Source organism: Carlito syrichta, unplaced genomic scaffold, assembly GCF_000164805.1.
Source record: "Carlito syrichta isolate Samal-C Ts95f unplaced genomic scaffold, Tarsius_syrichta-2.0.1 Scaffold307683, whole genome shotgun sequence".
Lineage (NCBI taxonomy): Eukaryota > Metazoa > Chordata > Mammalia > Primates > Tarsiidae > Carlito > Carlito syrichta.
The window spans coordinates 660,577-683,544 of record NW_007251779.1 but is presented as its reverse complement, the minus strand read 5'-3'; the positions used below and the strand labels follow the sequence as shown (position 1 = coordinate 683,544).

Sequence of the window (22,968 nt, the reverse complement as noted above, 5' to 3'; positions counted from 1 at the left end):
GAGAGAGAGAGAGAGAGAGAGAGAGAGAGATTAACTTACTACATGGAATGGAAAAGAATGAAATATCTGGGTCAGACAGCCATTAGAAAACTGATCGGTTCGCAAGTTCCTACTATTTTCACTATTACCCAAGGATATAGCACTGAACCATATATGCCCCAAGAATAATCAGTAAAAGATACCCATTAAATATAATTTGCCATATCTAATGAAAAAGGAAACCAGATTAGGAACCTAAAATTATATAAAAGTTCATTAAAATTTTACTTAAATATTTATGTGAACATAGCCACTTTTTAAGGCAGCCACACAACTTTAACCTTGCTGTCTTCTGATATCTAATAACAGAAATTTCCATTTAAAAATTACTTTCCTATATATTTTTTAAAATTATGAATCTCATTGTATGGTGTCATAGAGATAGTAAGAGGACAAAATTGGTTTTGAGAGAAATTTCTGCTATCTAAAATCTGACCATGAAAGGGTACCCCATTTCCAATAACCCTGAAAGGTTTTCTTTCCTCTGGCAGTCAGTCAACTAGCATTTTAGGGGGGGGAGGATAAATAATATCAGTCATATCAAAGTACAGCCTCAAATGATCACCCTAATTTTTCTGAAGTACCAAAATGTGAAACTTACTGTCAAATTTTTCCACCCAGGGTCATTATTTAAACGATCAGCTATGTAATAGCGAAGGCATTTAGCAAGATTGTCCATGAACTCAGTTCCCTAAAATGATAGAAGGAAATAAATTAACCTCTCATTTAAGAGTTAGCAATAGCTAGCAAAGTGTGAGTCCACTTACTGGTGTAATACAGTTGCTGTCAAATCTTTCTTTTATTTCTTCTGGAGGAAGATAGCCACCTAAAGAAAAGAGGCAATGTTTTGTTCTCCCCATAAAATGTGAGGCAAATTATTCAATATTAAGCAAGAAAAACAACAACAAATTAAAATATAAAAGAAGAGAAATAGTGTTCTCTGAGAAACAATGTTCCTCCGTTTAGGAAGAGAATAAGATTCCCCTAAAATTAAAATTAAATGTTAACAAGACTTTCAAACAATAGAAGGTACACAAAATATACTATTTGCTACACAACAATCATGAAGTTCTTCTCTCTGTAACAGGAGAACACACACACACACACACACACACACCCCCAATTAGGGGTTTATTTTTGATAACAGTTATTAAGATAAAGGTGCCTTGGGGGAAAAAATTAAAATGCTGAGTTTATCAAAGTTTTACAGGATAAGAAATTAAATTATCAGGTAGAAATAAAATTTTCAGGTAGAAGAATAAAAAAATCCTACTTTTTCCTTTATATCACCGATCAGCTGCTTCTTAGGAAACAAGTATATTTCACAACGTCTTCAAAAAAGAAGACATCCTTAAAATAATATTCTGTCATAAATACAAACAGGGCTTAGAGCCTTAATTACAAGCAGCAGTTAAATTAACTATATACTTGTACATTACCAGCAAATTAAAACAATATAAAATTTATCGTAATTGCAAGCCTGAACTGACTACACTTTGTTTCTACTGAGAGTACAATTATCTTAAGCCAATAAACTGTTGCCTAAGTAGCAGAACACCAAAATAAATCAGCCTGCTACAATCACACTCTTATCTCCACACAAGGGCGGTGGGAGGGAACCAATCCCAGGAGACATCAGCACCCCAAACTCACCCCTCTGAGGTCTGATTACCTCCTATCTATGTACCCACCAGAAATTTCAAATGACCACATCCCACCTCAACCAGGCCAAAACTGAGGGAACCGTGGGAAGGGTGCCTGCTCCATCAGCCTACATTGAAAGTGTGTCAAGAACTAACAACAGCCTACACATGTGGATCAAACCATCTCTGGCCTCCTCAGGCAGACCTCTGAGTTTCAAGGGGAAGCAAAAAACAAGCAAACCAAGACAGATTTGAGGAAAATGTTGACACAACTGTAGCTTTATGACAGCCCCCACAGAGAAAAGCAGCTGTCCCCTCAATGTTTCTATATAACAGATACCTAAGACAGGTAAAGAGCTGCACTTTTCCCCCAAGAGGGACTGACACCCTACTCTTCCTATGAGAATCTCCTTTAATTCCCTTTTACCATAGAGTTTAAAAATGAACAAGTTTATTAGTGGGATTCCATGAACTATTTTTCCTCAAAAGTGAACATATGTTTTCCTTGGATATTCTAGGGTCCTTATTCCATTAAAACCTCACCTATTTGTATGAAATGTTGCCACCTCCCCCCCACATCTTGTAAAAAGTTCATCTTCAAGATTCATATTCTTTACCTTTTGCTAATATTTCTTCCCTGACTCGCTCCTTCTCAACTGCTGCTTCCATTCCTTCTTTTGATGCTCTGAACCTCCTGGACCGCTGCTGGTTCATTTTAGCACGTGGTGCCTGAAAACATGTATATCATAGTCACATAATACTAAGAAAAATATTCACAAATAAATCTGTACATTATTTTAAATAAGTTGTACTTATAAAAACAATAAATTAAAATGAAAGAAATGTAAATAATATGCCTAGCAATCCTTTCATGATAGCTAACAGATCCTGAGAACTTAAATTTGGACCAAAAACCTAAAAGCTGAGCTCAATCAGGTGAGTGAATGGTGTGTCAAAGGGACAAACATCCTATGGAAGCCCCAACACACTTCATACTGCAAGGCCTCCGGCCTAATGTCAGTTCTTCTGGGTGAGGGTGCTTCAAAGAACACAAGAAATAAAGCTCACTCTACTCGAAGACCCAGCCAGCATTTAATGAGTTGTTACTACTGAACCAAGATCAGGAAGACCTTCCCTATGTTCACACCTAAAAGGAACAATGGTCTCCAAATGGGTCCCATAAAAGCAATAGAAAACTGCTTCTTCTTGACCTCAGTGCACTTCTATTTTCTATTTTGCACAACAAGGTTCATAATAATCACTTTAACCTTTCAATAAGGTATAGCAATTAGAAAAACGTTTTAACCAAAAGGACTTGTAAATCACTCTAACCAAATGCAATTTAAACCACTAGATAAGTCCCAAAAAAGTGAATTGAACTTTTTGAAAGTTACTGAGTTCTGGGGTTGAAAGAAACTGTAGAATAATATCCTATTTACATCTAAATCTAAGTTATCTTATAGTCTCTAGTAACAGTTCCCTTTTCTGTAAAATGAGACCGTCTAAAGTGGCCCTCTCAGGTACCAGGTTCTGTGAGCTACATTTATATATAAATAAAAATGAGTATATACATGCACACATATGTATGCATAAAATATGTATTATTTTACACTTGATCTAACAGAAAGGGCACACTGAAGTTAGAGATTTTCTTCAAAACATTTAGCTCACTGTAAAGTGGAATATACTCTAAATAAAACATATTTCTGCCAGGCTTGGTGGCTCAGCCTATAATCCCAGCACTTTGGGAGGTCAAGGCAAGCAGATTGCCTGAGCCTGCGGGTTCGAAACCAGCCTGGGCAACTTGGCAAGACCTCATCTCCACAATAAATAAAAAAAAAAAATTAAGCCAGGCTCAGCAGCTCAGCCTGTAATCCCGCACCTTTGGGAGGCTGAGGTGAGTGGATTGCCTGAGCCCGTGGGTTCGAGACTCGCCTGGGCAGCGAGACCTCATCTCTACAATAAATCAAAAAATCAGCCGGGCGTGGTAGCACATGCCTGTAATTCCGGCTACTTGGAAGACTGAGGCGGAAGGATCGCCAGAGCCCAACAGGCGAGGCTGTGGTGGCCGGGAGCGGTCACTGCACTCCAGTCTGGACGACAGAGTGAGACTCCAACTCAAAAAAAAAAAAAAAAAAAAATTAGCCAAGCGTGGTAGCACACGTCTGTAGGTCCAGCTACTTAGAAGGCTGAGGCAGAAGGATGGCCAGAGCCCAGCAGGTCGACGCTGGCCATGAGCGTGCCACTGCACTCCAGTCTGGGAGACTCCAACTCAAAAAAAAAAAAAAAGACATATTCCTGTTCCCTTTATTCCTTACTCAATGCTAACTGCAATTTAGCAAGCCATCAGGCAATTAAATTGTTTCATTGAATAAAAAGAACCTCATAGAAAAGTTAATCTTCTTGTTTTCAAAGTTTTCTAGATTTTCAAATCATTCCATTGTCCGCTAGGATATACTAAACTTAAAGAGAATCTACTTGCGTATGGCTAATTGAATTGAGAATTGTGTTTTGCCTTAATCTTCCCTACACCTAGATATGTAGTTTGCTGGTTATTTAAATAACCTAAGCAAATTGGTATTTTGTAATAATAATAGTAAGTTACTTCCCTCAAATCCTTTTCAAGACTACACACTGTCAGATATAATCCAAACTTTACTTGGCATGCAAGGCCTTCCCAAGCTGTGATACTTCCCTTTTCAACTCAAACCACCTATAGTTGCCCAAGCATATCAGTGTGGTCAAAAGCATGGTTAAGTGTTGCTTACCTGACACACTTGAGAAATCTGGAAGGTGCTCTCTCCCCATACCTGTCCCATCCAAACTCCAATTATTCTTCATTGTTAAAGAAATAGAGCGAAAGTCACTCACCTCCTCTCTTATCTAACTCCTTTAGCAGTACTAATTTCCTCTTCCCTCAACACCCTGCATGGTTTTCTACTGTCCATAATGCCTATAAATAATTAAACACTTGCACTTATCTATGCCTCTTTCACTTCGATGGTAAGACCTTCAAAAGCAAAGGCAGTCACTAACATCCCCAGCATTTCAAACAGGCACTAAAAAAACATGAATGAAAGACTGAAGGATGAGTTCAAGTTCACCACTATCAACGTTTTTCATCATTTAGCTGACTTTCATTCTAGACACTTAGAACAAACAAAATGGGGCTTCTTAATTATTTTAGCACTTACCACTCCATCTATTGCCATGTAGAGAAGTCTTCTTGGTCTTACAATATTGAAAAGTCTATCAATGTACTCAAAAATTGCAACCATCATTTCATCTTCGTTTTTTGGTGCTGGTCTGTAATGACAAGCAAACACTGTAATATAATACAATATTTCCTCTGTAATTTTGATATCAGTGATAAAAACGAGTTACGTACTTGTCTTCAGGATGTGTACAGGGGTGGATGATTCCATTCATATCCAAATACAGATTATCAAACTCCACATCATTGGGATTAGGTTTACTAGCATCAACTGGAATCTTGACACCATTGCATTCTTTTGGCTATGAGGAAGTGATAATAGTAGTTTGTTCAGGTCCAAAAACAACAGATCCTAGGCTTAGCATAAAACCATGTTTCATTTCCAAACTAGAAATAAAACATTTTAATTAACTCTTAAATTATTAGATAATAATAAGTTATTGCATTCCTTAAAGCAAACTGAAGCCGATATTTCATCTGCAGAAAGTAGATGGCTTCAAACACAAGTTAATTTTGACAATGTGGGGGATGTTTATCAAATTACCAAAGCATTCAATTGCCCAAGTGAGAGACTATGGGAGTCATCTTAGAATTCATTTCACCACCCACATCAGTAAGTCCTGTTGATGTAACCTAAAAATGCCACTCCACTTCAACTCCTTTCACTCCTACTACCATGAACAACATGAAGTTCTCATCTCTCACCTACAAGATCACAACAATCTTCACAGAGACTATACCACCTCCAGATTCTCTGGCCTTCAGCCCACCCTCTCTACACAGTCAGAGTTTTCTTTCGAAAAGATATGAGACTCTGGCTACTTGGAAGGCTGTGGTGGAAGGACTGCTGGAGCCCAGTAGGTTGACGCTGGGGTGGTCGTGAGTGTGCCACTGCTAGAGAGCATGGATGACAGAGTAAGATTCCAACTCAAAAAAAAAATATATATATATATATATATGAGAGGGGACCCCACCCGCCAAAAAATGGAATTATCTTTTGGAGAGTAGGTCCTTGTAGTATAGTCGGAATTTGTTCTTCCACATCAAACGGTCAACCAAAGTTTTTATCCGGAAAGTTTGAGAAGGCTGAATCATAATTTGTGGAAGAATCATCCCGAGTTGTGGCAAACAGGTTCTTCCACTATGACAATTCACTTATCTACACAGCACTGAGTGTTTAGCAGTTTTTGACCAAAAATGGCATGACCCGTGCCCCACCCTCCTTATTCACCAGATCTCACCCAGAGTGACTATTTTTTGCTTCCCAGATGAAAAAAGTCCTCAGCGATGAAACATTTTGCCAACATGAAAGGTGAAACAAAAAATGGCAGAAGCACCAAAAGTCATCAAAATTTATGAGTTCAAAAACTGTTCTGAGCAGTGGGAAAAGCATCACGGTAAATGTACTGCATCAAACAGAGAGTACCCTGAAGCTGACTGAAGTTTAAACATGTAAGAATAAATACACAACTTTTTATAAATAAATTCCCGGGCCAGGGGCGGTGGCTCAAGTCTATAATTCCAGCACTTTGGGAGACTGAGGCAAGAGGATTGCCTGAGCCCAGGGGTTCCAGACCAGCCTAGGCAACTTGGTGAGACCTCATCTCTACAATAAATAAGAAAAATTAGCCAGACATGGTAGCACACATCTGTAGTTCCAGCTACTTGGAAGGCTGAAGCAGAAGGATCATCTAAGCCCAGGATATTGACACTAGGGTGGCCGTGAGTATCCCACTACACTCCAGCCTAGGCGACAGAGTGAGATTCTGACTCAAAAAATAAAAATAAATTTTAAAATTCCTGGCTTTTTTGGTTCCCACCCCCTTGTAAAAGTGTCAGCATTTTAATCTTTTTTTTTGAGTTGGAGCCTCACTCGAGTTCAGCGGCATGCTCACAGTCACCCCAGCGTCGACCAGCTGCACTCCAGCAATCATTCTGCCACAACCTTCCAAGTAGCCAGAACTACAGGGGCACACCACCATGCCTGGCTAATTTTTTGATTTATTTTAGAGACAAGGTCTCACTATATTGTCCAGGCTGGTCTTGCACCCGTGGGCTCAGGCAAGCCTCTCACCTTGGCCCCCACAAAAGTGCTGGGATTATAGGCTTGAGCCACCGCGCCCAGCCGGCATCTTAACCTTGGCTAATGTTTCCAATGATTCCCACAGCAAGTACTGATCAATAAGCCTGGACCCTTGCTAGTCTCCTGTCCTGTCCTGCCCTGCCACAGTGTTGTTGAGCCCCATTCAATCTTTCCCAAGTTCCTGGAAAACACTCTTTCATCTCTCAATACCTCTGCATAATGCTTCTCCTTTCAGAACACCTTTTCCTCCCTGCCAACACCCACTTCCCAAAATCTCATTAATTTTCCAGGGTCTCAACTCAGACCAAATGTCACTTTTTTATAAAACTTTGTACACATCTCCTAAGATATTAACTGCTCCTCCTCCGTTTCCTTAAAATTTTGCTTATTCTATTGAAGCACGTCCACCATTTTATAATTGTCAATCTAATTCAGATTCACTGTGAGTTGTTAAAAAGGTAAGGATTACTTACTCCTAAATGTACTCAATTTGTTTTTATAAATGATATTACCTGTGTTTTTCTCTTCCAGAACTTCAGTAAAAGATTAAGACCATGAGATCTGATTTTTACTGTTATTAACAGTAAAAGTCACTTTAAAAAATAACAATTCCTCAAACACATACCAAGCACCACTTGCAATAGCAAAAATTGTAAACAACTTAAAAGCTCATCATGGACACTGCTGTCATGGATGAACCTCAAAAACTTTATGTTAAGCCATTCACAAAAGACCATATACTGTACAATCCCATTTATACAAAAAGCCTAAAATAGACAAAGCTACAGACATAAAAAGTAGATTAGTGGTTGCTTTAAGCTGAAGATGGAAAAAGACAGAAGAAGATGGGAAGTGACTACTAATAGCTTTTGAGAGTGATGAAAATGTTCTAAAATTAGATAACAGTAATGACTGTACGACTCTGTAAATATGTTAAAAACCACTGAGTTGTACACTTTAAATAGATAAATCTAATGGTATTTAAATTAAAACTCAAAAAAAAGTTAAGAAACAGAATCAAAGATCAGGCATGGTTCCAGCTACTCAGGAGTCTGAGGCAGGAGGAGCACTAGAGACTGGAAGTTTGTGGCTACAGTGAGCTATGACTGTGCCACTGCACTCCAGCCTGGGTGACAGAGCAAGACCCTGTTCTCTTAAAGAAAAAAACAATTCAAAATGCTGCTTTTTACCCAATGCTAATAAACGAGGACTAATAATTATCGCAAACATTTATGGAACACTTAAACTGTGACAAGCACTGGCCTAAAGGTGTTTACTCAAGAACAGGGTAGAGTAAGCTGGCTCGGTGGCTCAGACTGTAATCCCACGCCTTTGGGAGGCTGAGGTGAGTGGATTGCCTGAGCCCGCAGGATCGAGACCTGCCTGGGCAGCGAGACCTCATCTCTACAATAAATCAAAAAATCAGCTGGGCGTGGTAGCGCATGCCTGTAATTCCGGCTACTTGGAAGGCTGAGGCAGAAGGATCGCCAGAGCCCAGCAGGTCGAGGCTGCGGTAGCTGGGAGCAGCCACTGCACTCCAGTCTGGGAGACAGAATGAGACTCCAACTCAAAAAAAAAAAAAAAAAAAAGAACAGGGTAGAGTATTCTACTCTACTACAAAAGTTTGTGAGATCTAGAGTATTTCACTTACAATTGAGAACACAAATTCTTAGAAGGGTAAGTGACATTTCCAAAGTCATGACTGGCAGGTTCAAAAACTAGGATTTATTTATTTACTTATTTTTTAATTATTATTTTTTTTATTTTTGAGTTGGAGTCTCACTCTGTCGCCCAGGCTGGAGTGTAGTGGCATGCTCACAGCCACCGCAGCCTCAACCTGCTGGGCTCAGACAGTCCTTCTACCTCAGCCTTCCAAGTAGCTGAAACTACAGATGCACGCCACCACACCCAGCTAGTTTTTATAATTTATTGTAGAGATGAGGTCTTACCCAGTTGCCCAGGTCGGTCTCGAAGCCCCATGCTCAGGCAATCCTCTTGCCTAGGCTTCCCAAAGTGCTGGGATTACAGGTTGAGCCACTGCGCCCGGCCAGAAACTAGGATTTAAACTCATGACCTCAGAACTAGAATCTTAACAACTACAGACTGATTAATTGTAATTTGAGTGAGTCTCCGACTCAAAAACAAACTAACAAACACTTAAAGTCTTTGGAATGGCCCTAAGGGCAAACAGCAACTAATCAAGAAAATCTATGAAAATTTTAGAACTGATTTCATTTGCAAAAGTCTACAGTGAAGTTTAAACCTAAAGATGCTCTCAAGATAAGCGAATGTTGTGGTAAAAAACAATTTGGAAGGAGATTTGTGGATGTAATGAACTATACACTAGCTACTTTGCAAAAGAGAAATTGGGAATAAGACAGCTGGGAGGTGCAAATACCAAACTCCAGGCTTGGAAACTAATTTATGGAAAGATCCACAATTCCACTGAAATAGTTTGTAGGGAAATTTATGCCCCAGGGCACTGTTGGAAATAACAGAACACCTTGTAGATACTAGATGTTAGGTCTTTGTCAGGTATACAGTTGGGAAATAATCTTTCCCATTCTGTGGGCTGTCTCCCTGCTCTCTTAACAGTTTCTTTTGCTTTGCAGAAGCTTGTCATGAGGGGGACCTCATGTCTATCTTATTTCTTATGGTAAGGACACTTAGAGTTCTGATCAGGAATTGGCTGCCAGTTCCAATTTCCACAAGGGTGTCTCCTGCATTTTCTAAGATTCTTATAGTTTGAGGTTTTACATTTAGGTCTTTGGTCCATTTAGAGTTAATTTTTGTGTATGTGATAGATAGGGGTCCTCTTTCAATCTTCTGCATGTGATCAGTCAGTTTTCCCAGCACCATTCAATGAAGCAGTTCTCCTCTACCCAGTGGTTGTTGTTGGAGACTTTGTCAAAGATGAGTTGGTTGAGAAATTTACTTCCGGAATCTCTATCCTGTTCCATTGGTCTATGTGCCTGTTCTTATACCAATACCAAGCTGTTTTGATTACTATAGCCTATAATCCCAGCACTTTAGGAGGCTGAGATGAGAGGATTGCCTGAGCCCACGGGTTCAAGACCAGCCTACGCAACTTAGTGAGACTTCATCTCTACAATAATCAAAAAATTAGCCAGGCGTGGTGGCACGTGCATGAAGGCTGAGGCGGAAGGACCACCTGAGCCCAGCAAGTCGAGGCTGTGATGGCCGTGAGTGTGCCACTGTATTCCAGCTTGGGCAACAGAGTGAGACTCCAACCCTCCCCAAAAAAAGCATTATAACAGCTCAACAGTAGACTTGAATGGACAAAGGAAACAATAACTAACTTGAAGATAGATTAATTGAGATTATGCAAGCCAAAGAACAGAGAAAGGAAAGAATAAAGAAAAAAAGAATATAGTAGGAAAGAAATTTAGTACACAATTAAGTACACACACATACAAATAATGGGAGGTATACTAGAAAGAGAAGGAACAGAATAAAGTACTCAAAGAAATAAAAACTGAAAATTTTCCAAATTTATCAAAAAGTAACAGCCCGTAAACCAGGAAGCATTACAAATTCTAACTAAGATAAACATAAGGAGACCCACAAATAGACAAATCACAGTAAAAATGCTGTGATTCAAATAACCAAAAACAAACAAAAAAATAAAACAGAGGAACCCCAATAAGATTAGCAGCTGACTAGTCAGCAGAAATAATGGTGGCCAGAAGGCAGTGGGATAACATAAGAAGTGATAAAAGAAAAAACCCTGCCAACCAAGAATCTTATATGGCTCAAAAAGGTGAAATAAACACTTTCCAGATACACAAAAGCTGAAATAATGTATTGCTAGCAGAACTGACTTTCAAGAAATACCTAAAGGGAATTCTTCAAGCTGAAAATAAGCAACTCTAGATGGTAATTCAAATCACAAGCAAAAGCGTGTACATAGTTTTTCCTCCTTTCTTCTGTTAACTGAACTAAAAAGCAATTATGTAAATTATACTGCAAAATATTGGGCTTATAACAGAGAATGTGATATATCTGTCAATGATAGCACAAAAGGAAGTGGACAGAAGCAAAGTTGTAAAGGGTTAAGGAAATGACTGTAGATGGTAAAGTAGCAATTATAAAAATGTACTGTTGGGCTGTTAAGATGTAGTATGTATAACAATACCATTAAGAAGGGAATGGGAATTGAGCTATATAGCAGTAAAGGTTCTATATATTACTGGAATTTGGCTATTGTAAATCTAAAGTTGACTGATAAGATAAATATGGCAAACACTAGAAAAATGACTTCATAAAAAAAATCACTAATACAATTAGAATGCTGGATTAGAAAATATCCTCTCAATGCAAAAAACAGAAGGAAAAAGAGGAAGAAAACTACATGTGACATATACAAAATAAAAAATATAAATCCAACTGTATCAATAATTACACTAAAACGTAAACAGATAAACTGATTCAACAAAAAGACAGATTGTCAAAGTGGATTAAAAAGACATGATCCAATATATGTTGTCAACAAGAGACACACTTGAGATTCAAGGAAACAAACAATAATCATAGATGGGAAAAGATAAGCACACAAACAACCACCACAATAAAGCTGGAGCAGCTATACTGGTCTGAGACAAAACAGAACTTATCTATTTTTTCAAATTCCTTTTTGTATAAACAGGTTCTCTCTATGATGTCCAGGCTGACCTCAAACTCCTGGCCTCAAGCAATCCTCCTCATGGTCTCCCAAAGAACTGGGATTACAGGAACAAGTGCCTGCACCTGGCCTCAAAATAGACTTTAAAACCAAAATAAATGTTATTAGAGATAAAAGGAGCATTTTATAATGATAAAAAGTCAATCCATCAAGAAAAAGATGTACCAATCATAAGCATATGTATACCTAATAACAGAGTATCAAAACACAAAGCAAAATTGTGATATTTCAACAACTGATAGTTAAGGACTTCAATATTCCACTTTCAATAACAGAACGAGACAGAAGATAAACATAAAAGCAGATGACTTGAACAACACTAGAAACAACTAGACCTAACATGTTTATGGCACACTCCACCTAAAAACAATATACATTCTCAAGTAACATAAAACATTCTGTCAAAAAAATTTAAAACACAGATATAATAAAAAGCATATTCTCTGAGCACAATGAAATTGTGCTCAGAAATCATAAGCAGAAGAAAATTTGGCAAATTCACAAATACACGAACGTTAAACAACGTATTTCTAAATAGCCAATGGGTCAAAAAAGAAATAAAGAAAAATCAGAAAACACTTTGAGATCAATAAAAATGAAGACACGACATACCAAATCTTATGAGATATATCTAAACTCGTGTTAAGATGGAAATTTATAGTTGCAAATACCTAGATTAAGAAATGTCTCAGCAACAGACATTCTCACTGCTGTCCTGCCTGTTGTGCACCTCGTGATGTATCCTTCCTTTAATAAATCTACCTGTCTTTATTTAAAAAAAAGATGAAAGAAAGAAAAGAAATATCTCACCAGGCACAGTGGCTCACACCTATAATCCCAGCACTTTGGGAAGCCAAGGCAAGAGGACTGCTTGAGCCCAGGAATTCAAGATCAGCCTGGGTAACATAGCGAGACCCTGTCACTACAAAAAAGAAAAATAAAAAAACTAGCTGGGTGTGGTGGTGTGTGCCTGCCGTCCCAGCTACTCTGAAGGCTGAGGTGAGAAGGATCGCCTGATTCCAGGAGGTCAAAGCTGTGGTGTGCTGTGATCACACCACTGCACTCCAGGCTGAGCAACAGAGTGAACCCCTGACTTATTTAAACAAACAAACAAAATCTCAAATCAATAGCCTAATCTTCTACCCATAAGACTCCAAAAAAATGACTAAACAAACCTAAAGCAAGCAGAAAGAAAATAAAAATTAGAGCCAAAATTAATGAAATAGAAAAAAGAATAGAGAAAAAAAAAAGCTGATTTTTTAAAAAGATCACCAAAATTGACAAATCTTTAGCTAGTTTTATCAAGACTCAAATTACCAGAATCAGAAACAAGGGAGACAATAGCACTGCCAACATTACAGAAACAGATTAGATAACTTAGATGACATGGACAAAATACTAGAACGATACAAACTACCAAAAATAATTCAAGAAGAGAAAAATCTGAATAAACTTATGACAAGTAAGAAGGTTAAGTTAGTAAACCAAAAACTACCCACAAGAAAACCCATGCCCAAATGGCTTCACTGCTGAATTATACCAGTTCTTCACCAAGTCTCCCAACACTTCTCAACTTATTTTATAAGGCCAATATTACCTTGATATCAAAACCATACAAGACATAACAACAACAACAACAGCAAATCTACAGACTAGTATCTCTCACAAACAAGGATGCCAAAAATCCTGAATAAAATACAGTCAGTTCTTCATATCTGTGGATTCGATCAACCATTGATCAAAAATATTCAGAAAGAAAATGGATAGTTACATCTGTACTGAACATGTACATTTTCTTGTCATTATTCTCTAGAAACAGTAAAACAATTATTAACATAGCATTTACATTGTACCAGGTATTTAAGTAATCTAGAGATGATTTAAAGTATATGGGAGGATGTGCACAGCCTATATGCAAATACTACACCATTTTATATCAGGAATTTGAGTATCTGGATTTTTACCTTCAGGGATCCTGGAAATCCTTCAGATACCAGATACTGAGAGATGACTGTATAGCAAAAGAAAGCCAGCATGTGCAAAAAGAATTATACACCATGACCAGGTGGGATTTATCCCAGAGAAGGAAAGTTGGTTCAACATCCAAAAGCCAATTCATCCAAGTAATTGTATTAATAGAATGCAAAGCAAAAATAACACAATCATGAATAGATGCAGAAAAAGCATTTTAAAAATCTAGCATCCTTTCATGATAAAAACATAGAAGGAAGTTCTCAACATAAATAAAGGTCATCTACCAAAAAAACCCCAATTAACATCACACTTAACAGTGAAAGTCTGAATTTGTTTCCTCTAAAATTAGGAACAAGACAAGGATGGTGCTCTTGCCACCTCTATTCTACATAATACTGGAGGTTCCAGCCAGTGCAACTAGGCAAGAAAAAAATAATAAAAGGCATATATACTAGGAAAAAAATAAGCAAAACTGTATTTGCAGATTACATGATTTTGTACATAGAAAAATCCCAAGTAATCCACTAGAAAACTATTAGAATTAATATGGGAGTTCAGCAAGGTTGCAGGATACAAGATCAACATGCAAAAATCAATTGAATTTCTACACACTTGCAATGAATACTGCAAAAATAAAATTAAAACAATTCCACTCAAATAGTATACAAAAAATAGGAATAAATGTAGCCCTTTGCACTAGGATGTCCCCTCTGAGGGGACATCATAAACCTAGCAAATCACTCTGACATCCCCTTCTCAGGGAACATAAAGAAATTGCTGGTGATTATACAGCACAAACTTATGCAGGCACAAATTTTTCAAAAATGCATGTTTCCTTGAAGTCTTCCATTTAAGCTGCATGAAAAAATAAATAAAGAGATGGAATATACACCGAGTTATACATTAAAAAAAAAAAAGCTAGAGAACGTGTGAAGTGTTTTCACAGTGGTGCTGACATTTCTTCTAACAGAAGATAGCAATAAAGAGCATGTGTGTAAGAGAGGCAGTTGTGGGCATACCTTTTGCGTCATATGGCATAACTTGAAAAGGTAGATAAGCAAGTTACCATAGCCTTAAAAGGAAAAGACTTTCCAAGTTGAAGGCAGATTGTATTGAAGTTTTGAGAAGCACAGATCGCATATGTCTGCACTAAGTTGGAAAAGTAAAATTGGAAAAGTAATATTCTTCTGATAAATTTCATATGGCAATTTCATAATTTACAATTAGAATTTGTATTCATTTATTTAGTTTGTAAAACAGCAAAACAAAGAGACAAAAGAAAGAGTTATAGATGGCTGTTTCACACGTTCTCATATATCAGAAAAATATAAGACATAAAATTTTGATTTTTTTGGTCATAAGTTCCTCAATGTCCAAAATTCCATTACAAGACACATATCAGTGCAATAAAATAACTGCTTCCAACGCTATACTATTTAATATGAAGTGATTCATTTTTCACTAATTTGTAAAAAAGTGCAATTGAGTTGCTGGTAAGTGATCTGAGAGATGTCTCCGAGTGCAAAGGGTTAACAAAAAAAAGTCAAATCTATCTTCTGAAAACTATAAATCATGGTTAAGAGAAATCAAAGAAATTCTAAATTAATAGAAACATCCCATATTCATGGAACAGAAGACTCAAACATCGTTAAGATGGAAGTACTCCCCCAAACTGATTCACAAATTGGATGCAATCCCTACCAGAATTCCAGTTAATTTCTTTGCAGAAACTGACAAGATATTCTAAAATTCATACAGAATTGCAAGAGAGCGAGAATAGCCAAAATAATCCTGAAAAAGAATAAGGTAGGAGGACTCATAACTTCTTGCTTTCAAAACTTGTTACAAAGCAACAGTGTGGTACTGGAATAAAATTGAGTCCAGAAATAAATCCACATACCTATGGTCAACTGATTTTTGAAAAGGGTGTCAAGACCATTCAAAGGGGAAAACAGTCTTTTCAACAAATGGGACAACTGTATAGCCACATGCAAAATAATAAAGATGGACCCTTAACTCACACCATATGTAAAATGACTCAAAATGGATCATGAACCTGAATTTAAGAGCTAAAACTATAAAACTCTTAGATAAATGAAAGCACTAGCATAAATCTTTGTAACACTGGATTTGGCAATGGATTCTTAGGCATGCCAACAAAAAAGCACAAACAATAAAAGAAAAAATGAACTGGAATTTATCATCAAAATTTAAAACTTTTACTCTTTAAAGGCCACCATAAGAAAGTGTAAAGACAGAATGAGAGAAAATATTTGCAAACCATATATCGAATAAGAGATTTATATCCAGAATATATTTTTTAGACGCTTACAATTCAGTAATAAAAGGACAACCCAATTTAAAATGGTGCAAAGAATTTAAATTGACATTTCTCTAAAAAAAAGAGACACAAATGGCAAAACTGCAAATGAAAAAGATGTTCAATATTATTAGTTAGGAAAATGCAAATCAAAAACCACATGAGATACCACTTTACACATCCACTAGGACAGCTGAGGGATAGGATAACAAGTCTTACCCCAAGTGCAGGACAGTTCTTTGGGTGGCTTTGGACCAACATAGTTCTCCCTTCTTTCCTGCTTGTAGTTCTCAAAAGTAAGTACAGAATGGGATAAGAATGCAATATCCTGAAATAGGGAAGAATTGTCTGAAAGTGCTCCGGCCTTGCTCCTGTCCCCCCTGGGCAATGTAACATCTTGAGTTAGGAAGAAAGTTCCTGGGACAACCCAGCTTTTCTTTGTTCCTCTCCTCTGGAAGCAGGATGTCCTTCAACACATTAGCCCAGTATGGCCCCTGAGGTGGGCTGTCTTTCAGGGTCCCTCAGAACTGTATGAGCCAAGCAGTTCAAAGACATAAAGTAAAGTCCTTGGAAAGAGGACTAGATTTTTAAAAAATGTGGTACATATACACAATGGAATATTATGCAGCCATAAAGGACAAAATTATGAACTTTGCAGCAAATTGGATGAACTTAAAGTCTATAATACTGAGTGATCTATCACAGAAACAAAGAACTGAGTATCACATGTTCTCACTCATAAGCAGACCTTGAACAACTGTCATAATACTATAAGAAAGGGATTGGCAGTACCGGGAAACTGCCAGGGGAGGGGTATGGGCACACCTCATCAACAAGGCTATCTGCATAGGGGAACATCTGTATAACTATGTCACCTCTTCAAAATAAAATTAAAAAAATTTTAAGTGAAAAAACTGATGACTAAATCAATAAAGAATACTTAATAAGCCAACAAAAGAAATACAATGAAATCATAAGAAATACTCAAGCCAAAAGGCAGCAGAGAAGTTAAGAAATAGAAACATAGAACAAATGAAACAGAAAACAAATAAGGCAACAGATTTAAACCTAACCACATCAATGATAATTTTAAATGTAAATATTCTAAATGGCCCAATTACAAAGCACAGACTGGGAAACAGTTTGGTGGTTCCTCGAAAAGCTAAACATAGAATTACCACAGGATCCCATTCACAGGTACATATTCAAAAGAACCTACAGCAAGGACTGGAAGAAATACTTGTACACCAACATTCATAGCTGAGTACTTCACAACAGCCAAAGGCAGAAACAACCCAAGAAGTGTCCAACCAACACGACATATACAGATAATGGAATGGAATGTTATTCAGCCTTAAAAAGGAATGACATTCTGAAACATGCAACAACATAGATGAACCCTGAAAACATATGCTAAATGAAATAAGACCGACACAAAAAGACATACTTCATACGAATGACTCCACTTATATGAGTACCTAAAACAGACAAATTCATAAAGACAAAAAGTGAACCAGGGACAGGGAGTTATTGTTTAATGGGTAGGGTTCCTGTTTGGGATGATGAACTTTTGGAAATGGACAGTGGTGATGATTGGACAACATTGCGAATATACATAGTTCCACTGAATTGTACACTTAAAATAGCAAACTTTGGCTGGGTGCAGTGGCTCACGCCTGTAATCCCAGCATTCTGGGAGGCCGAGGAAGAAAAATTGTTTGCGCCTAGGAGTTTGAGACTAGCTTGGGCAACATAGTGAGACCTCATCTCTACAAGAATCGAAAAATTAGCCAAGCATAGTAGCACATGCCTGAAGTTCCAACAGTTCAGGAGGCTGAGCTGGAAGGATCACTTGAGTCCAGGAGGTAAAGGCTGTGGCAAACCGGGATCATACTACTACACTCTACCCTGAGCAAGAGAGACTCTATCTCAAAAAAAAGGTAAATTTCATGTTATGTATATTTTATCCCAATAAAAAGGGGAGGCAGAGATAGTCAAGCTGTATAAAAAAACAAAACCCAACTGTATGTATGTTGCTTGCCAAAGATCTACTTTAAATATGAAGATGCAAACAGGCTAAAAATAAAAGGATGGAAAAAGACAGACTGTGCTAACACTAGTCAGAACTGTCTATACTAATATCAAATAAAATAGACTTTAAAGCAAAAAAAAATTGCCAGGGATAAAGGTCATTTTATAATGATAAATCAGTATATTTTTCATAAAAAAGATAGATCAATCCTAAGCACTTATTAACCTAAAAGACCTTCAAAACGCAGGGAGCAAAAACAAACAGAACTGAAAGGAAAAACAGACAAATCCAAAAATTATAGGCAGAGATTTCTACACCCACTTCTATATTTGATAGAACAAAGAGACAGAAAAAAAAGTAAGTATTGTACAAATCTTCTATATTCACCAACCAGCATAATAACATTGAAATAGCAAAACAGCAGAACATACATCCTTTTCAAGGTTACATGAAACATTTACAGAGACCATATTCTGAACCATAAAACAAGTCTGATTTAACTTTAAAAGAATTCAAATTATGCAAATTATGCTCTCTGACAAGGGAATTAAATTAGAAATCAATAAAAGAAAAAAATCTGGAAAAGCCTTTAAATATTTGAAAATTAAGTAGCACTCCTCTAAATAACCAAAGGGGGCCAGAGGGGGTTTTAGTATATATTATTAAGTGAATGAAAATGAAAATACAATATATGTCAATATTTGTGGCACATTTTAAAAACAATATCTAGAAAGTAATTTAAATATTTAACACTAAGTATCTGTATCAAAGAAGAAATGTCTTAAACTGATGACCTCGGTTTCTACCTTAACAAACAAGGAAAAGTAACCTAAATCCAAAGTAAGTACAACAAGGAATTTATAAATATAAGAGCAGAAATCAAAGAAATAGAACACAGGACAACAATAAAGAAAATTAACAAAACCAAAAGCTAGTAATTTGAGAACAGTTTATCTAGCCCCACTAATAATGGAGCAAAAAAGAGAAGACAAAATTACAAATATCAGGAATTATATCACTACAGATTCTAAAGATAATAAAAGGATAATAAGAAAAATACTATGAACAACTTTATGTCAACAAATTCAACAATTTAAATGAAAGGGCATCCAAAAAAAAAACCCAAATAGTTCTAGATCTACTAAAGAAATTTGAATTTGAAGCTTAAAAACTTGCCACAAAACTGCAGATCCAGATGACTTCACTTGTCAATTCTACGAAACAGTTAAGAAACAATACTAACTCTACACAAAACCTTCTAGAACACTGAAGAGGGTATACACTACAACTCAATCTGAGGCCAACAATATTATGTTACCAAGAACACCTGGGGGGCAAGACCTCATCTCTACAATAAAACAAAAAAATCAGCCGGGCGTGGTGGCGCATGCCTGTAATTCCGGCTCCTCAGAAGGCTGAGGCAGAAGGATCACCGGAGCCCAGCAGGTCGAGGCTGCGGTGGCTGGGAGAGGCCACTGCACTCCAGTCTGGGTGATAGAATGAGACTCCAACTCAAAAAAAAAAAAAAAGAACAAAGACATTACAAGAATGCTACAAACAATATATTTCATGGACACAGATACAAAAATTTTCAAGAAAACTTTAGCAAACTAAATTCGACAGTATATAAAAATAATAAAACATGATCAAGTGGGTTTTATCCAAGGATATATGGAAAGCAAATAGGCATCTGAAAAGATGGTTGACATTATCTGTCATTATGGAAATGCAAGTTACAACCATAGTAAGATAATACTACACTGGAATATCTAAAACTAAAAAGACTAACCATACCAAGTGCTGGTAAGGAAGTAGAGCAACTGGAACTTTTATATGCTGCTGATGCCAATGCAAAATAGTACAACCGATTTGGAAAACAGTTTGGCAATTTGTTTTTTTTTTTGAGTTGGAGTCTCACTCCATCACCCAGGCTGGAGTGTAGTAGCGTCAACCTGCTGGGTTCATAATATCCTTCCTCCTCTGCCTTCCAAATAGCAGGAACTGCAGGCACGTGCTACCACATCTGACTAATTTTTTGATTTATGTAGAGATGAGGTCTCGCCAAGTTGCCCAGGCTGGTCTCGAATCTGTGGGTTCAGGCAATTCTCTCACCTCAGCCTCCTAAAGTGCTGATTACAGGCTTGAGCCACCCCGCCCAGGCCTTTTTGTCTTTTTAAATAATTACATACATACCACATACTCCAACCATTTCACTCCTTTTTTCCCCCTAAAGAAATAAAAGCAAATGTCCACACAATGACTCGTAAGCAGATGATCTACAGGTTCTTTGTAATAGCAAAAAACTGAAAACAATCCAAATGTTCATCAATTAAGTGAATGAATAAACAGAATGTGGTATATCCACAACATAGAATACTACTCAAAAATAAAAAGAAACAAACTACTGATACACATAACAACATGGATGAATGTCAAAATAAATATGCTGAATGAAAGCAACCAAGCCACAAAAAAAAAAAAAGAATGCATAGCATGTAATTCCATTTATGCAAAATTTTAGAAAATGAAAACTTATCTATAGGGTCAGAAAGCAAATCAGTGGCTGATGAAAGTTGGGTGGCAGGGAAGGGTGGCAGAGAGGAATTACAAAAGAGCAGAAGCAATGTTTTAGCTATGTTGTTCACTGCCTGGGTGGTGGTAATGGTTTCATGAGTATATACATTGTATCAAATTGTATGCTTTAAACATACACAGTTTATTTTATGTCAATTATACCTCAATAAAGCTGCAGAAAAGAGGAGGGGTTGGAGACAGGAAAGGAAAACTAGGGAATAAGAGAGAAAATAAAAATAAATCAGTCTAGGATGACCAGTATTCAGAGTTTGGAAAGGGAGGGGGGAAAAGGAGGTCAAGGAATAAAGAGTGTTCCCTAAAACTGAAGAACAAGACTCCAGACTCAAACAGTACTGATCACAATGAATCTAAATTTAAAATAAAATCTATACTAGGTACTTAATCATAAAGTTTACACTATCAAGAACAAAAACCTTTTAAAATTTCAGAAAGAAACACTGAGCAGCACAAAAGAATGAAAGCAGCATAAGTACATAAATTTTTATGCACTTATTAGCACTTATTATTTATTAGCTGAGTGACCTTGGGTATGTTACTAAAGCCTTCTGTTTTTCAATTTTCTCATCTGTAGGAATAAAAATTAGTAGAAGCAGTAATAGTCACATAGTTGTTTTGAGGATGTAACAAGTTAATATCTGTAAAGTGCTTGGAACAGAGCCACGGTAAGCACAACATAAGAGCTGGTTAAATGAATAAATCACATTAACATTGAACTTGTCATCAACAATACTAGATGACAATACAAAAGAACAATGCTTTCGGGGTTTTGAGGGAAACTAATTTTCAAACTCGAATTCTATGACTCATTCATGTGTATAAGGGGAGAATGGAGATAATTGGGGGCCTTCAATGAGTCAGAAAAATACATCCCGCATAGCATTTCTTAAAAACTCAATTGAGAATAAAAACCAACGAAGAATTTAAACTGAGAACAATGATGATCCAGGAAACAGTACCTCCCACTGAAGAACGGAATACAAAACAAAACAAAACAAAAAAACTCAGGATGAAGCTTTCCAGCAAACCTACAGAATAACCAGGTGTGACTAAAACAGAAATAAAAAAGACCCCAAGAAGGTGTCTCCAAGAAGGAAGAGGACTTGCTAGGCTACCTGATAAAAGAGTTTGGGTGTTGTAAAGCAGAAAAAAAGAAAAGCAACCACAGGAAAAAGACAAAGCATCACGAGAAACAGAATCATAGTACAGAATCTGCAGTGACAATAATCAACAATACTATTTGACTGTATAGCTTAAAAATAAACCTGTATAGTCAAAGCCCTGCTAATTTAATTTTGGGTGACCATAACGCCAAAGTGCAGCTGACAAACCAGAGGTGAAGAGGTAGAAAAGCTACTACTAATCTCGGAAAGTACTAAGTCAAGGGGTGCTTCATACAGATAACAATTAAAAATAAAGACACAATATTGAGTTATAAAGTTTACCAATAGAAGAAATAACGATAGCGATTCACCCTATTAAGTGTATGGAGGTCTGAGTGACTAAATCTCCTCCCATCATAGTTAGAATTCAGTAGATCTAAAACTGATAAAACACATATAAGCATGAGCTTCATGGAGATAGAGCCAAAAGAGTTAAAAGTGGTTGTTTTCCGAGAGGAGAAATGAGATGGGAAGGGGCAGAGCAAGGAACTGTTGCTTTCTATCTGTACAAGATCAATAAAATTTGATAACGTTTACAAAGAAAACAAGTATCCAGTTTATCAGTCTCTGAGAAAAACACAAGAAACACTAGGAATACCACTAAAACAAGGCTTTCAGTTTCTCCTTGGACAAAAGCCAAGAAAGCTTTAAAAATAATCAAAAGTTTACCAATCTAAGTAATAGAAGTAAGTTCACAGTGACGGGCATGAGATGCCCTCGAACCTTTCCAATCCAGAAATTCTAATTATACAAAATCGAACTCGAATGCAATCACGGATAGGACAGTAACACAACGCAATCAGGGCCAAAAGTTCACCCACAGGCTAACAAACTCGCAACAACAAAGGCACTGCTCGAGTGCATCCAGATATCTAGAAGCTGTCCCAAGCATGCGGCCCGGCAGTCGGGCACCGAGAAGGGAGGACGGATCAGAAGATCTCGTCTTGGACCGCACAAGCCGCTGCCGGGGTCAGGACAAACCACAGCAACACATGGCCCCGCACACTAAGAGAAAAGTCCCCTAGGCACGGACGGTAAACGGACGCTCGCGGGAACTGCGGTACGGGGAGCCGAAGGTCGGGATCCGCATCCGCGTATACCCGACCCTGCCAATCTGCCTCCAAGGCTCTCCGGAGACCCCAAACGCGCGGTCTCGAAAGGAAACAAAGCCGTGGGCGGGGCCTTCCGGTGCCGGGCAAGCGGGCA

At 37.4% G+C, this 22,968-nt stretch overlaps 1 protein-coding gene across 2 annotated transcripts in view; it reads right to left on the bottom strand.

The window, feature by feature from the left end:
• Positions 1–22,968, bottom strand: part of XRN2 (5'-3' exoribonuclease 2) — a 79,062-nt gene that overhangs the window by 55,455 nt on the left and 639 nt on the right. The window contains exons 2-6 of one of the 2 annotated variants that reach the window (XM_008064546.1): positions 5,071–5,198; positions 4,877–4,988; positions 2,300–2,411; positions 807–865; positions 641–730 (exon numbers count right to left, since the gene is read on the bottom strand). In XM_008064546.1, the coding sequence (XP_008062737.1) occupies positions 641–730; positions 807–865; positions 2,300–2,411; positions 4,877–4,988; positions 5,071–5,198 (501 nt within the window). The remainder of the gene's footprint in view (positions 1–640; positions 731–806; positions 866–2,299; positions 2,412–4,876; positions 4,989–5,070; positions 5,199–22,968) is intronic. The other variant, XM_021715792.1, reaches the window with a different exon arrangement.